A 14,817-nucleotide genomic window follows, 5' to 3' on the forward strand; every position below is an offset into this window, starting at 1 on the left:
CACATTATACTCTATTGTGTTTTTTTTAAAGTGAAGTTGGGTCTTATTAAATTGTGGGACTCATCACTCTAAATACTTTGTCCCTAGAGCCGTTCTGTGAACAAGTGCTGTCTGCGCTTTTGGACAATACTCAACTAATTGCATCTTCATTCTGATTGGGAACATCCCTGCTCCTCCAGTCTTCAGTCTTTTCTGAGCTAAAGATGGCAGTTGTTTGAATTTGTGTGTCTGTTCTGTGATATAGACAGATAACCACTAGTATGTAAACTGAGCCCATCTAACACAATTTCACTTGTGACAACACAGGTCTAGGGTGAGCAGATAGCAAGTGTGAAAAATTGGGACAGGATGTGGGGGGTAGTAGGTGCCTATATAAGACAAAGCCTCAAATATCGGGGTTGCCCCTATAAACTCTGGTCACCCTACACAGGTCTCCAGAGGTGAAACTATAGTGCATTTGCTCACTCAGTGCCATCTAACCCATTCACATTTAATTTCTGATTTTGAATTCTATTAAGGAGAGCCTTATATTCCTACTACGAGGCTGTCACCATGTGTCTTGCTGTTAAATGCCTGCTATCCTATATAATCCGGTTTGGGGCCAGATTCTAACTTGGTGAAACCAATGGACTTTCACCAAGGAAGAATTTGTCTTCCTGTGTTTATAGTTTGAATATTACCTTGACCTAATATAAATCTTTTTTTTTACAGGTCATTTATTTGAAAAGATGGTTATTAATTTGAACTGGCTTGTGTGCTTCCCGGTTGTACTGTTACACTGGATGGGGACAACATTATCCTTGAATCTTGAAGATCCAAATGTGTGTAGCCACTGGGAGAGGTAATATTTCTATTAGCATCATAGACCTGATATATCCTTAGTTGCTTCTGATTATATTTATTATTTATTTTATACAGGGCATTTCACGTGCTTTAAAGTGTTTTATAAAATGATCAAAAATAATGAACTGTGGATCGGATCCTGCAGTTACTACAAGGGCAAAAATGCAAAATTGGGCCATGTATATGTAAAAGGTTTGGTAATTAAATATTCATGGTAAATAGGCCCAATGGCCTGTGATGGGATATTAGATGGGGTGGGATCCGAGTTACCCAGGAAAGAATTTTCTGTAGTATCTGGCTGATGAATCTTGCCCATATGCTCAGGGTTTAGCTGATCGCCATGTTTGGGGTCGGGAAGGAATTTTCCTCCAGGGCAGATTGGAAGAGGCCCTGGAGGTTTTTCGCCTTCCTCTGTAGCATGGGGCACGGGTCGCTTGCTGGAGGATTCTCTGCTCCTTGAAGTCTTTAAACTACGATTTGAGGACTTTAGTAGCACAGATATAGGTGTGAGGTTTTTTGCAGGAGTGGTGGGTGAAATTCTGTGGCCTGCATTGTGCAAGAGGTCAGACTAGATGATCGTAATGGTCCCTTCTGACCTAAATATCTATGAATCTATGAAAAAAAAAAAGGACCATCTTGCTTTATATTTAAATGCAGTCATCTCTGGGGTAGGATGCAGCATCCATTATAAGGACACCAAAAACACTACACAACCGTACAGGGACAGAAGTTAATAAGAATACCTTATCCAATTAACTCAGCAGGAGAATTTGCATATTCAGAATATAATTAGCCATACTGGAATTGGGCCAAGTATGATTAGGGTGTTTCTTTACTTTTCAGCTTTCCCTGAATCTAAATTAAGACTTGTTGGCTTAATTTTTTGATGAGATTCAGAAATTTAAAATGTACGGCTATAAATTCATTAATCTAGTTAGTCCGTTGCTTTCATAATTTCATGATAATTGCCAGTAGAATGTTCACATTGGGTAAGACAAGATTAAACAATATGCATTTGTTTTCCCTTCTTTTAAAATATGAAAATTATAATAGTGAAACCATGCCTCATGGTCTCATTATCATTAGGTTATTCTTCCGGCATCAGAAGTAAATTGTATTATATATTTAAGTGTTGAGAGTTTTGGCGAGCATTAGTAGAGACACATGCCTTATGGTGATATTTCTACACTTTATGGACTGTTTATCAAAAATGGCCTCTAAGGGCCTGATCCAACAAATGCTCTGAGATTCATGTGGAACATTTCAACTCTCTGGCCTTAAACTCTCACATGCAAGTTAGAATATGCAAAAACTTGTATTAGCTGATATATATCAAGTAGTTAGCTGAATCAATACCCTGTTTCTGAATGCCAAGCATAAAGCCAGAAGCTTGTCTGATAGTACTTTATGTCCGATATGGTGTGGGAGGAGGGGGTTGGGTGGTGCTGTCTTTAGCTCTAGGGATGATTTTGAAGGAAGCCACAAGAGAAATGTAAACAAAAAGAAAAGAATAATCTACTGCAACATTTCTTTAAGATAAATAATCAAAGACTGCAGAAAACAAAGATGTAACAAATCTGCCTAGTGTTTGTAAATCAACTTTCATTCATCCTTCCATTTTCTGGGGCTTAGAGAGTGGGTAGAATGTATAAAAGCACAAATTGAAAATTGCCATAGCATTTATATTCCCATTCAGAACAGACAGCAGGTACATAAGTATAAAAGAGTAACTACCAGCTACCAGTTTATTACTGCTTGTGTCATTGGCATTCCTATACACTTTAAGTAAGAGGCCCGCCCAATAATAAAATCTTCATTACATGTGAACTGAGATCATAGTAGGAATGAACAGAGCTGGCCCTGTGTAAAATAAGAAGTACAGAGCCCCAGGGAAGTTGAGGTAACCCCCATGACATGTGATTGGACAGGGTATGACAGCTGGATGGATTAGAGTTGTTTGTCTTTAGGAGGATGCAGGAATCAGCAGGGAGTGGGTTCTGGGCACTTGGAAAAGTTAGATTCCCAATGTCCCCTCTCAAGGTAAGTATCACAACAGGAAGGGGAGATTGTAGGTGCTGTCTGGGAATAGATACTGACTGATCAGAGACACCAAATGTATGGGGCCCTATTTGGCCGCACACTGGGCACATGTTTGTGGCCAACCTAGGGAATTAGCACCACAGAAGAAAATGTATCCTTCACTTTCATACATTATAATCCCATTACTCAGTGAAAAGTTGATTTATTGCCAGCACAAACAGTCTGGTTAAGAGTTTTCTAAGATTCAATTATTCTTTTCTCCTCTGAAATGTAGATGGATTCCACTTGCTCCAATGGCTTCTCTGCAGGCTTTGAGTCCCAAACCATGTATACTTTCCCACTGGGCTGTACCTTTAGTTTGGCAGGAAACAAAACTTTAAAACTGTATTTTTTGAAAGCCATTTTAAAAAAAATGTGCTTATCTTTAATGTCCTGTACTTTCTAAGCCTGGTTCAGAATACACTTTATCCCCTAAAACTGTTACATGAATTAATTGTTCTACACCCTGTCAGCAATTATCATCCAACATATTCTTAGGATTCCTGTCATTTTAGTATCTAAGCATACCATAACTATAAGTATTCTCTTTATCATCCCTCTAAGGCTTTCCATTCACAGTATTCAAAGTGGATTTCAGGTACAGTTTTTTCAGACATTTCTCTAAAAGTCCGAGCAGATTTTCTCTCTCTATTTTCTCTGGTTGGCCAAGAAACCGCATTTCATGGCTCCAGACTTGGCTCTCCAGCTGCTCAGTGAGATTGCTTAAAAGCTTATTTCTTTGATATATCCTCAGGAAAATGTATTACAAATTTCAGTCTCCTGCCTTTATTTCTCCAATTTGGTTCTCACTTGAGACAACTGATTTTTCAGATTTACATTACTTTCTTTAAACAATCTATTCTTAGTTCCATTTGGTCAGATATATTACCCAGCAGAGCAGTCACTGCCTGCATGCAGAACAATTTTCTTTTTTTAGTGAGGTCTGTGATTTTTTTTCAGTTCGTGTCTTCACTCTGTTCTTTAAAGATGGTTGGTCCACCTCTTAATCAAGCTTGCACTTCCTCATGAGCTTCAATTTTACATATAGTTGTCATTGTTTAACTTTAATATTCATCAGGAAATGTCTCAGTACAAGTGGATCTGTCCATTACACTACTGTGTCTTGTGCTGTATGTTTTTAATGTGGAAAATGCAACATGGTAGACATTTAGAAACTAAACAGAAATCAATTTTATGTTTGGCTATCTGTTAATATCTGCATAATATAGAATTTATTAGGTTGTTAAGATCCAGTCTATGGCAATTAGCTGTTTTTCATTTCATAAAATGATGGACAATGTTAGGATTGGGATTAAGAACATTAAAATATTATGACTGATGCAGATGTTACTCTTTAGTTAACTGTAAGATCTCTTATTACACTTTTCTCACAATCACCAACAATTCACAGCGTAATAGGGCTCAGTCATTTTGCAGAAACTTCTAAATGATTACATTGTTAGTTATCGTTGCCATCCACTTTGAATTATTAAAGTCTTCAATAAATCAGAGTCTAGCAATCACTTTCTTTGATAGACATAACTAATTTCAGGTACAGTTTTCTTGAAAAGAAATATGACCTCCCAAGTTCTGAAAATTTGGCACAAAATGAAAGGCTGTCTTTAAAAAAACAATGCAAACAACAATAACCCTTAGTGGTCTGTATCTTTAATAAACTTGCATGAAAATATTAAGGAAAAAAATAAATGTAGAGCAAAAGCTAAATTGTATGCACTGATATGCTTCTGTTAGGATGGTGATTATTTTATTTTATTTATGTGGTACCAAATTAAGGCCTTAGGACCCAATCCTCCAAGTTATTGAATGTCCATAATTTCCACTAAAATCAATCAAAATTGAGAGTGCTCAACACCTCTCAGGAGCTGGCCCTTTTTCTGCAGAGTGGGTGAATGGTCTTCTGGGGCACATAAGACTCATAATGCCTCATAAACTACTTGCTGCTATGAGCTGACCTGTTCATGGCCCCATGTGCAAAAGAGAAACCAAAATAAACCCTTCCATTTCACAGTTCTTAGTAGTGTAGCTACTCATGTCTAGCACTGTAAGAGCAAGATGGGCTGGAGATTGGGATAACCATCCATCTCCTCCCTCAGAGCCTGTTCCACAGGCCATGAAAATATCTACAGTATTAGAGTTGTAATTGGTGAATTCCTGCTGTGTTGTTCCCTCCTGGAGAGGAGAAGGCAGTGAGAAAGGAACCTAGATCTGAGGTTCTTTGTACAAAGTAACAAATCTGCAATTTTTGGTTAGGATGGGGACCTTGCCACACTGATAATCACTGCTGAGGGGGGTATTGGCTTGGGGTTGGACGTGTTCCACTTTCCTGGTTTAAGTACTTGAGATGCCTACTCCATAGTTCAGTGTAGTGAGGCAGGGCCCTCATCCTTCTTTTTCCTCCCTGTTCCAAAATACCATCATGATGAGAGAACCTTCCATTCAATGAATCCTGTCCTTTTTTAGCTGTGTTCCATTTTGTAGTTGTTATCCCTGATTATTAGGCACCCAGGGAAGAACTTGCCACTCCGTTTTACACCTACTTCTGGTAGCACAGTAGAGAAAGCATTGAGTGTGCTAAGTGCTTCCTTGATGCCATTTCCTAAATTTTCATACAGAGTAGTTTGAGCTTGACAGTCATAGACTCTACCCTTAGGAAGGAGACAGTCTTAGTTGATAGTGTAATGTGTAGAGCTGTTTCTTAGGGAGGCTCAAGGAACTTCTTTTCTGCAGGTCTGCATCTGTGAAGGCAAACTTGGATGGAAAAGGACAGCCAAGTTCATAGTCATATATTGTTAAATACTGATATAAATATTTCTAAGGATTATTGGCTCTCCCCCAAAGACCTGAGTATAGTTATCAATTCTAGCTACAGCTAATCTACTGGGATTGATCTTTCTTTGTAAAAAGATTAATACTATGAACATATACTTGCTCAGTAATCTGTTTTCTTTCTCTTCAGTTATTCAGTTACAGTTCAAGAATCATATCCACATCCTTTTGATCAAATTTACTACACCAGCTGTACTGACATACTGAACTGGTTTAAATGCACTCGACACAGGTAATTTATAATTATCAATACTTTCAAATTGTTCATTTGTTGTAGTAATGTATGAAAGGTATATATTTAGTGTGTTAAAAATTGACCGTCGTGTACAGTGTACATCAACAATAGTGAATAAACTGTCTAGCAGTTACAGTTCAGCTCATCTGGAAAATGTTTGTCTAAATCAGTCAATAGTGTATGTGTTTATATCATTTGTCCCTGTCAAGATCACAGGGTCTGTCAACCCATCATATATGTGGTGTGTATCTGATAAGTGGTGACCAGGTTAAAAAAGATTTGTGTGATATACCAAAAAAATGATACCCCTCCGCTCCTATAAGGAGTAACTGGAGGGAGGTGTAAAATGAGGCATATGACTTGCTGCCCTCTTTGAAGAAAGGGAACATTGCCTTCAGGGGAAAAAAAGGCTTGTTCAAGGAAATCCCTTTCTTATGCATAGTAAAAAAAATAAGGAAGGAATGAGTGACTCAGAACTGGCCTCAGCAGCTGTAAAGTATTCTTTTTCTTCTGCCCAATATGATACACCCATTAGTTATGGTGGTGTTGGGTAACTACTCCTTGAGCATACTGCATGAGATAGTTTAATATTGACAATACGAAATACAAGTGATACAGAGTTCATGGAGATGTTGTACTGACAACATGTGTCTTCTATGTTGCCATTTAGTTGTGCGCTGTTCATTGTTCAGTGTTCATATTAGATCAGGTGTTGTGAGGGTATGTGTACTGTTTCCTTAAATCTGTAGTCAGAAGCCAGGCAAGAGAGAGCTTGGGAAGGTTCTAGGCTGGAACTCTACAGTGAAGAGACAAAGTGCAGAGAGAAAGGCTTTAGGGATAAAGCTATATTCCTTATTCTAACAAAGTTGCTTGTTTAATGTTAAAAAAAAAAAAGCAACTCTTTCTGTGATTCTTTACCATGCTTAATCTATTTTACTGGCCGCTGAAAAAATAAGGTTTATGATGGTAATATTGGCAGATTTTCAGAATGGAACATTGATATTGTTAAATTTATCAACCAATAAAGCCAAATCTCTGTTTTTGTTTTTCTCTTGTATTATGTATCAACCCGAGATGTTCCTAAATATGCTAAAATAAACATTGTTTTATTTCAAAGCCATTATAATAAATGTAACATCCATTTATTTTTCATTAGAATCAGTTACCGTACTGCCTACAGGCATGGAGAAAAAACAATGTACAGACGGAAATCTCAGTGCTGTCCTGGATTTTATGAAAGCAGGGAAATGTGTGTCCGTAAGTTTAACTTTGTATTGCTTTGAAATTCTGTGTGTTTATCAAAATGCTAGGTTCACTCCCCTTTGGAGGTAGACTTGTGGAACTTGAATTACCAAGGGCTCAATTATCCCATCAGTTGTGCACATGCAACTCTCTTTGAAGTCAATTGATGTTGTGCATATGCAGATGACAAGATAATTGGACCTCAGATGTATAAGTAGATACATTTGACATGATTTTCACTAATGATCAGCTGGCATGTTGCACCTCATACAATACCAGTGTCTGTGTCCTTTCCAACACAATACATACATATTTAATACTAGACCAGTGTTTTTCAAACTGAGGGTTGCGGCCCAGTATTGGGTTGTAGAATGTAAGGCACTGGGTTGCAACGGCTCTGGTCAGCACCGCCAACCAGGCGGTTAAAAGTCCCATGGGTGGTGCTACCCGGCTAAGGCAGGCTAGTCCCTACCTGTTCTGACATCGCGCTGCGCCCTGGAAGTGGCCAGCAGCAGGTCCAGCTCCTTGGTGGGGGGGCCATGGGGTTCCGTGTGCTGCCCTGCCCTGAGCATCGGCTCACTGGCCAACACGTGAGAGCCGCACAGAGCTGCTTGCGCGCCTCCACCTAGAAGCCAGACCTGCTGCTGGCTGCTTCTGGGAGTTTTTCACAATTCTTACAGCATCTTATCTTCCATTGCTGTCCTGCTTTCAGGAGGAGCTTGGCACCTCACTATATATTGCCATAAAGTAGTAACAATTACAACATATGTCATTTCATGGCTGGCTTTTGAAGGATTATAGTTCTGAGTGAAACTTCCTCCCTTGGTAACATTTGGATTCTCAGGAGCATACTCTTTGTCCACTGTTGCCACCAAGAAATGGGATTTTGGAAATGGAAATGAGAGAAAGCATCTGTACTGTGTATGGTTCAGTTTTTCTAGCACAGATTTACTGTGCTGTTTGGTTAGGGATGTACCACATGAACACTCGCTAGTCCCGTAGTTGATTCTTACTTGGCAAATTACTATTGACTTTTACTACTAGGACCTTTTATTATTCAAATATAAAAATAACTTTGTATCTAACAACTATCTATCTGTCCTATATGAGAAATATTTTCCATAGGATTATCAGTCTGAAATCAACAAGATGAAATTCCATAAAGACAAGTGCAAATTACTACACTTAGGAAGGAAAAATCAAATGCACAACTACAAAATGGGGAATAACTGGCTAGGCAGTAGTGCTGCTGAAAAGGCACTGGGGGATATAATGGTTCACAAACTGCATGAGCCAACAATATGAAGCAGTTGTGAAAAAATTCATTCTGGGGTGTATTAACAGGAGTGACAGATGAAAGAAACGGGAGGTATTTGTTCTGCTCTACTCAGCACTGGTGAGGCCTCAGCTGGAGTTCTGTGTTCAGTTTTGGGTGCCACACTTTAAGAAAGATGTGGACAAATTGGAGAACGTCCAGAGGAGAGCAACAAAAATGATAAAAGGTTTAGGAAAACCTGACCTATTAGGAAAGGTTTAAAAAAACTGCGCATGTTTAATCTAGGGAAAGAGGCTGAGGGAGAACCTGATAACAGTCTTTAAATATGTTAAGGACTGTTATAAAGAGTATGGTGACGAAATGTTCTCCATGTCCACTGAAGGTAGGTCAAGAAGTAATCCAGGGGGGCATGGATCAGCATTCACGTCACACTCCCCTTTAGTACCTAGCCTGAGCAAGCTAATGATCCAACCAGATGACCAAATTTGGTGATAAATCCTGGTCATGTGTCACCTGAGGCACTTTGCACATATACTAACAAGAAGTAATCAACTTAATCTGCAGCAATGGAGATTTAGGTTGGATATTAGGGAAAATTCCTAACTGTAAGATAGTTAACCACTGAAATACGTTAATGTTGTAGGGTGTGGCTTCCCTGTAGCACCCCCAGCTTGCAAAGTGTGGCACTGCCTCAGTTTTCCTCCCTGAGGTGGATCTCCTCAGCTCTCTACATATAGGTCAGTGCTGGAGATGTGGCTTAGGTCCCTTTCAGCCCTACATTCTTCTGATTCTATGACCTGCTTTGAACACCATGTTCCATAAAATGACATGCTTCTTAAAATTAGATTCCAAACCCATTGCCATGGATGTATTTAGAAAAATCTGCCCAGCAAATATCTGTAGAGATTCTGCCTGTCAAATTGACATGCTTATTGTGCTTATGAAGGAAAACTTGCTAAATTCTTAAATTATTCTGTAACGCCATTGTCATCTCAATGAAATCGTGCCAACTTTTTGTTTCGGAATGTCTGGATAATGCCCTTACAAGTGAGAAACCTGATCATCAAAACTTAGGTGATCTAGCATAAACAACTGTTTACTCAATATGTTGTTTTTTTTTTTGGCTACAACAGCCAAAACATATTTCAATTTTTTAGAGGGAGACCAGAATCCATTGCTGTGGAGTGCAGATTCATCCCTGGAAACATACCAGTAAAGCACTGTGGAAAAGCCTTTGTTAGCATTGTTTGCTAGTGGTGGTTTTAGTTACCCGCAAATTAGATACTTGTGCTTTCAGAAATAAAAGCAGTTTTTACTTTAGACAGAGAATGAGAGAAGACCCCACTCATGACAGATGCCAATCATATTTCTTGATGCATAATTAGATGGCACTCACTGTGTTCTTTAAGATCAAATCACTCATTATCACTGCAGCAGTAGGACTAACTCAAAGTTATACATTCTGTCAAGCAGGTTGGGAGTGTAGATTATCTGAGTAAAGACATATTTTTGTCCTAGTTTAAAGGAGAAGTGAAATCTAAGTAACTCCCCCGCAAAAATTAGGGGGGAAAGAAAGAATCAATCCATTCATTTCAATGAGACCACTTGCAGAATAAGTAAGGATGGCAGAACTAGACTTTTAATTGTACTCAGGCTAAAGTACCAGTGGGCTAAATAGCAGAGGCCACTCACCTCCATTACTTCTGTGGAGATGAGCTTCATTTTGAATGTCCAATACCACAGGTAACAAGAAAATATAAAATCATCACTGATAAAGTTTGCAGATGACAAAAGAATGGGGGGAATGGTAAATAATGAAGAGGACAGGTCACTGATTGCTGGGACAGGTCACTAGATTGCTTGGTAAACTGGTCACAAGCAAACAATGTGCATTTTAATACAACTGAATGCAAATGTATACATCTAGGAACAAAGAATTTAGGCCATACTTATAGGATGGGGGGGGCTATGTCCTGAAAAGCAGTGGCTCTGAAAAAGATTTGGGAATCGAGGTGGATAATCATCTGAACATGAGCTTGTCAAGGTTCCTTCCCCACTCTGAACTCTAGGGTACAGATGTGGGGACCTGCATGAAAGACCCCCTAAGCATATTCTTACCAGCTTAGGTTAAAAACTTCCCCAAGGTACAAACTTTGCCTTGTCCTTGAACCCTATGCTTCACCACCAAGTGTGTTAAACAAAGAACAGGGAAAGAGCCCACTTGGAGATGTCTTCCCCCCAAAATATCCCCCGAAGCCCTACACCCCCTTTCATGGGGAAGGCTTGATAAAAATCCTCACCACTTTGCATAGGTGAACACAGACCCAAACCCTTAGATCTTAAGAACAATGAAAAAGCAATCAGGATCTTAAAAGAAGAATTTTAATTAAAGAAAAAGTAAAAGAATCACCTCTGTAAAATCAGGATGGTAAATACCTTACAGGGTAATCAGATTCAAAACATAGAGAATCCCTCTGGGCAAAACCTTAAGTTACAAAAAGACACAAGAACAGGAATATACATTCCATTCAGCACAGCTTATTTACCAGCCATTTAAACAAAAGGAAATCTAACTCATTTCTAGCTAGATTACTTACTAACAAGTTCTAATACTCCATTCCTGTTCTGTTCCCAGCAAAAGCATCACACAGATAGACAGACCCTTTGTCCCCCCACCCCCTCCAGCTTTGAAAGTATCTTGTCTCCTCATTGGTCATTTTGGTCAGGTGCCTGCGAGGTTATCTTAGCTTCTTAACTCTTTATAGGTGAAAGAGTTTTGCCTCTGGCCAGGAGGGATTTTATAGCACGGTATAGAGAAAGGTAGTTACCCTTCCCTTTATATTTATGACAGAGCTCCTAGTGCGACGCTGTGGCCAAAGGGGCTAATGTGATCCTTGGATGCATAAACGGGAATCTTGAATAGAGAGATTATTTTACCTCTGTAATTGACACTGATGCGACCACTGCTGGAATACTGTGTCCAGTTCTGGTGTCCACAATTCAGGAAGGATGTTGCTAAATTGAAGAGGGTTCAGAGAAGAGCCACAAAAATGATTAAAGGATTAGAAAACATGCCTTATAGTGATAGACAAATAGGTCAATCTATTTAGCTTAACAAAGAGAAGGTTTGGGGTGTTTGAATAGAGTCTATAAATACCTACATGGGGAACAAGTATTTGATAATGAGCTCTTCAGTCCAGCAGAGAAAAATATAACATGATCCAATGTCTGGAAGTTGAAGCTAGATAAATTTAGGCTGGAAATAAGGCATAAATTTTTAAAGAGTGAGAATAATTAATTATCAGAACAATTTACTAAGGGTTGTGGTGGATTCTCCATCACTGGCAATTTTTACATAAAGATTGGATATTTTTGTAAAAGATATGCTCTAGTCTAGGAATTATTTTGTGGACATTCTGTAGCCTATGTTATAAAGGAGGTCAGACTGGATGATCACAGTAGTCCCTTCTGGCCTTCAAACCTGTGAATCTATGAAAAACTGATCGCAGTTGAGCCCCACAGAACTTCAGAAGAGCTTTCCACCGTCTCTCTGCAGATCCCTCCTACTTCCTCTTCTCCTCACAGGGACTTCGGAGTCTTTCCCCTCAGTGACTACAGTAACTTCCAGGGAGCTGTCTGTGCAGATTCTGGGGATCAGAATTCTGTTTGCCTTCACTCCCACCAACACCACATGCTTTTGATAGTGGCTTAGAGAGGTTGTGAAGGATAAGCCCTTTCTCCTCCTCACTTCTTTTGCCTTAGAAGGGTCATTCTCAGTTGCAGTGTCCTTTCTGGGCTGATGGCTCCATTTGGCAGTTATCTGGTACTGTATCGCCTTGCTCCTGTTAGTTGTCAGTCAGCAAGGAGAACCTGTTTCCCCATTTCTCCCCATGCTGGGACATTAGGGAGGCATTGCCTTCCCCCCAACATCATTCCCCAGTGATCACATTGACATACACAGCAATGGAGGCAGGTTTATGAACTCTGCCTGTGAAAGAGGGGATGGGGACCTAGGATTTGTTCTGTGGCCACTACAGAGACACATGCAATATCCACTAACTGCTCTGTAGGCACAGAGTCTGGCCCAGTTGTAAAACTGGGCTATAGCTTGGATCAATGCCCGTAGGGCAGCAGAGTCATGACTTAGCCATTCAACTTCAAATGTATTTTTGCCAAGTACGGTCTTGGGGATTTGGCCCTTTAAAAATATGTTTCTGACTGGAGTTTTGCAAATAACCAATTTTTCAGTTCAGTGGCAGAACCAAAATATTGAAGAAAAGAAGTGGTTGTGGTTGTGGTTGTTTTGGGTTGACCCAAAATGAAAATTTTTTCAAAAATTTCAGCAAACTGTAAAAGTAAAAATAAAAATTCATTTCAGGATGAACAATGCATTTTATTTGACCTGAAATGAAACTTTTTGTTTTCAAGTGCTTTTTTACCTATAATTTTTTAAAAATTGAAGTAACATTCAAAATGAGAAGTCATTTTCAATTGAAAAATCTCAATGTTTCATTTCAAATATGTCAAAAACATACTTTGAGTTTTTCAAAATTTTATTTATTTATTTATTTATTTCCCAGCTGAAATAATTTGGCAGATTCACAATTTGGTCGATCCAAATCTGCAGTTTTCGTTGAAAAAAAATTTAATCTGAAAATTTTCACCCAGCCCTATTCCTGAGTAATATAGGTTTCATTCTTTTCCAAATATTTGACAAAGTTCTTCAAAAAATTGTGCATTCCTTGTATTAAAGATCAAACCCTCTTTCTTATTTCAAGATTTACTGCAGTGAATTCTTCAGCATCTTCTTTTGACATCCGATAACTCTATGCACAGCTGTTTAAACACAGTCCATAATGGCTTATGATTAAGAAATTTCATATCACTTTCTTAGTTACTATGCAGATGCATAAAATGCTTTTCAGAAATTTTGATTCACCTGATTATGTTTCACAGCTGACAGGCCTGGTGCACAAGTAAAGGTGTAAGGTTAATGAGACACATAAGTTCCAACACTCAAGTGTAATATTTTAAGTAGATGGTGGAATTGAAGAGAAGTCTAAATTTGCACCACAGGTGGTGTACTATAGCACATTAATATAAAAGGAGGTTTCTGGATTGCAATCTTCTCTCTAAATGTCATACTGTCTGTCTTTACCCCAGTGATAACAGACAAGTATCAATTAGAGAGCTTGTGGTAGGACTAATGTGGTTAGTGTCTGAAAATGTCAAGTTGATCTGTATTATATGCACTAAACATGATTTAATTCTCTTGGTATGATCTCCCCTCACCTTGGTATGATCCTGTGATATGTCTGAAAATGTGCATGGAGAGTTTGCCACCCACTAGTTGCAGCAGTATAATAGTAAAAATGGCCATGTTCTATGTGGCTAACACTTTTTACGTTTTAATACGCAGTACTGAGCTTACCCAGCAATGTGTTCTCATTTGAAAAATACTGTCATTTTTTTCGTATAAATGGTTGTTTTGGCATTGGTTGATTTGGCAGTGCTGAATGTGCTTTCTGCATGCTGCTTACCACTGTCAATGACTTTTTGGTGCTATTTGAACCAGACAGACTCAATGTTGAGTTACACCAATCCTTGTACATCAACATGTTAGCATCAGGTCTGTAGTAGCCGTAATGCAAACAGGACCTCTTTCCTTGATGTGATGCCTCGTTCAGCTTTTTCACTAGTACAAGTCATATCCCACCCACAGCCAAGTGCAAGTCTTCTTACTTCTTTTTCTGACACAATATAGACCTCCACAGATAATATGCCCCTATTTGCACTTCCTTCCACTGGAGCAGATGCTGTTGCTCTATTTGGTGCCAGCTCTGAATTTAGCTTAGAGTATTAAAATGCCAGAACTTGATGATGTGGTATTTTTTTTGCCTCACACAACATCTGTTAAGGATGCTGGTTTGAGTTCAGATGCTGTCAGTCCAACAGTAACCACAGAAGATATATGGGAAACAACTAATTATTTTTATGACTGTAAACAGTTTTGGATATATTAGTGTCCTGAGTATGTAAAGAAAAATTTCTTGAATTGGATATAATTTTGGATTTAAGAAGCTTAACTAAGAAATTTTTCATGTCCCTCCTTTCCCTTCTTTCTTAGGCACACATAGGATATGATCCTGCCTTTCTTATATTACTTAAATATTCCTCAAATTTAGTATAACCTCTTGAAAATAAAGAATTACATGTGGATCTCCTTTTGTGTAGAATTTTGTAAATATGGTATTTTCATTTGATGTTTTAAATTATCTTTATTAAAATATTTTGG

The 14,817-nt window shown here is 38.7% G+C and overlaps 1 protein-coding gene across 2 annotated transcripts in view; it reads left to right on the forward strand.

Moving 5' to 3' along the window:
• Nucleotides 1-713: 713 nt before the first annotated feature.
• The window catches only part of MEGF10 (multiple EGF like domains 10), a 97,886-nt gene continuing 83,782 nt past the window's right edge, over nt 714-14,817 (forward strand). Inside the window, exons 1-3 of one of the 2 annotated variants that reach the window (XM_077816362.1) lie at nt 714-841; nt 5,900-6,001; nt 7,161-7,261. In XM_077816362.1, coding sequence (XP_077672488.1) covers nt 729-841; nt 5,900-6,001; nt 7,161-7,261 — 316 coding nt within the window. In that variant the 5' untranslated portion in view covers nt 714-728. The remainder of the gene's footprint in view (nt 842-5,899; nt 6,002-7,160; nt 7,262-14,817) is intronic. The other variant, XM_077816361.1, reaches the window with a different exon arrangement.

Source organism: Eretmochelys imbricata, chromosome 5 (genome assembly GCF_965152235.1).
Source record: "Eretmochelys imbricata isolate rEreImb1 chromosome 5, rEreImb1.hap1, whole genome shotgun sequence".
In the NCBI taxonomy this organism is placed as follows: Eukaryota; Metazoa; Chordata; order Testudines; family Cheloniidae; genus Eretmochelys; species Eretmochelys imbricata.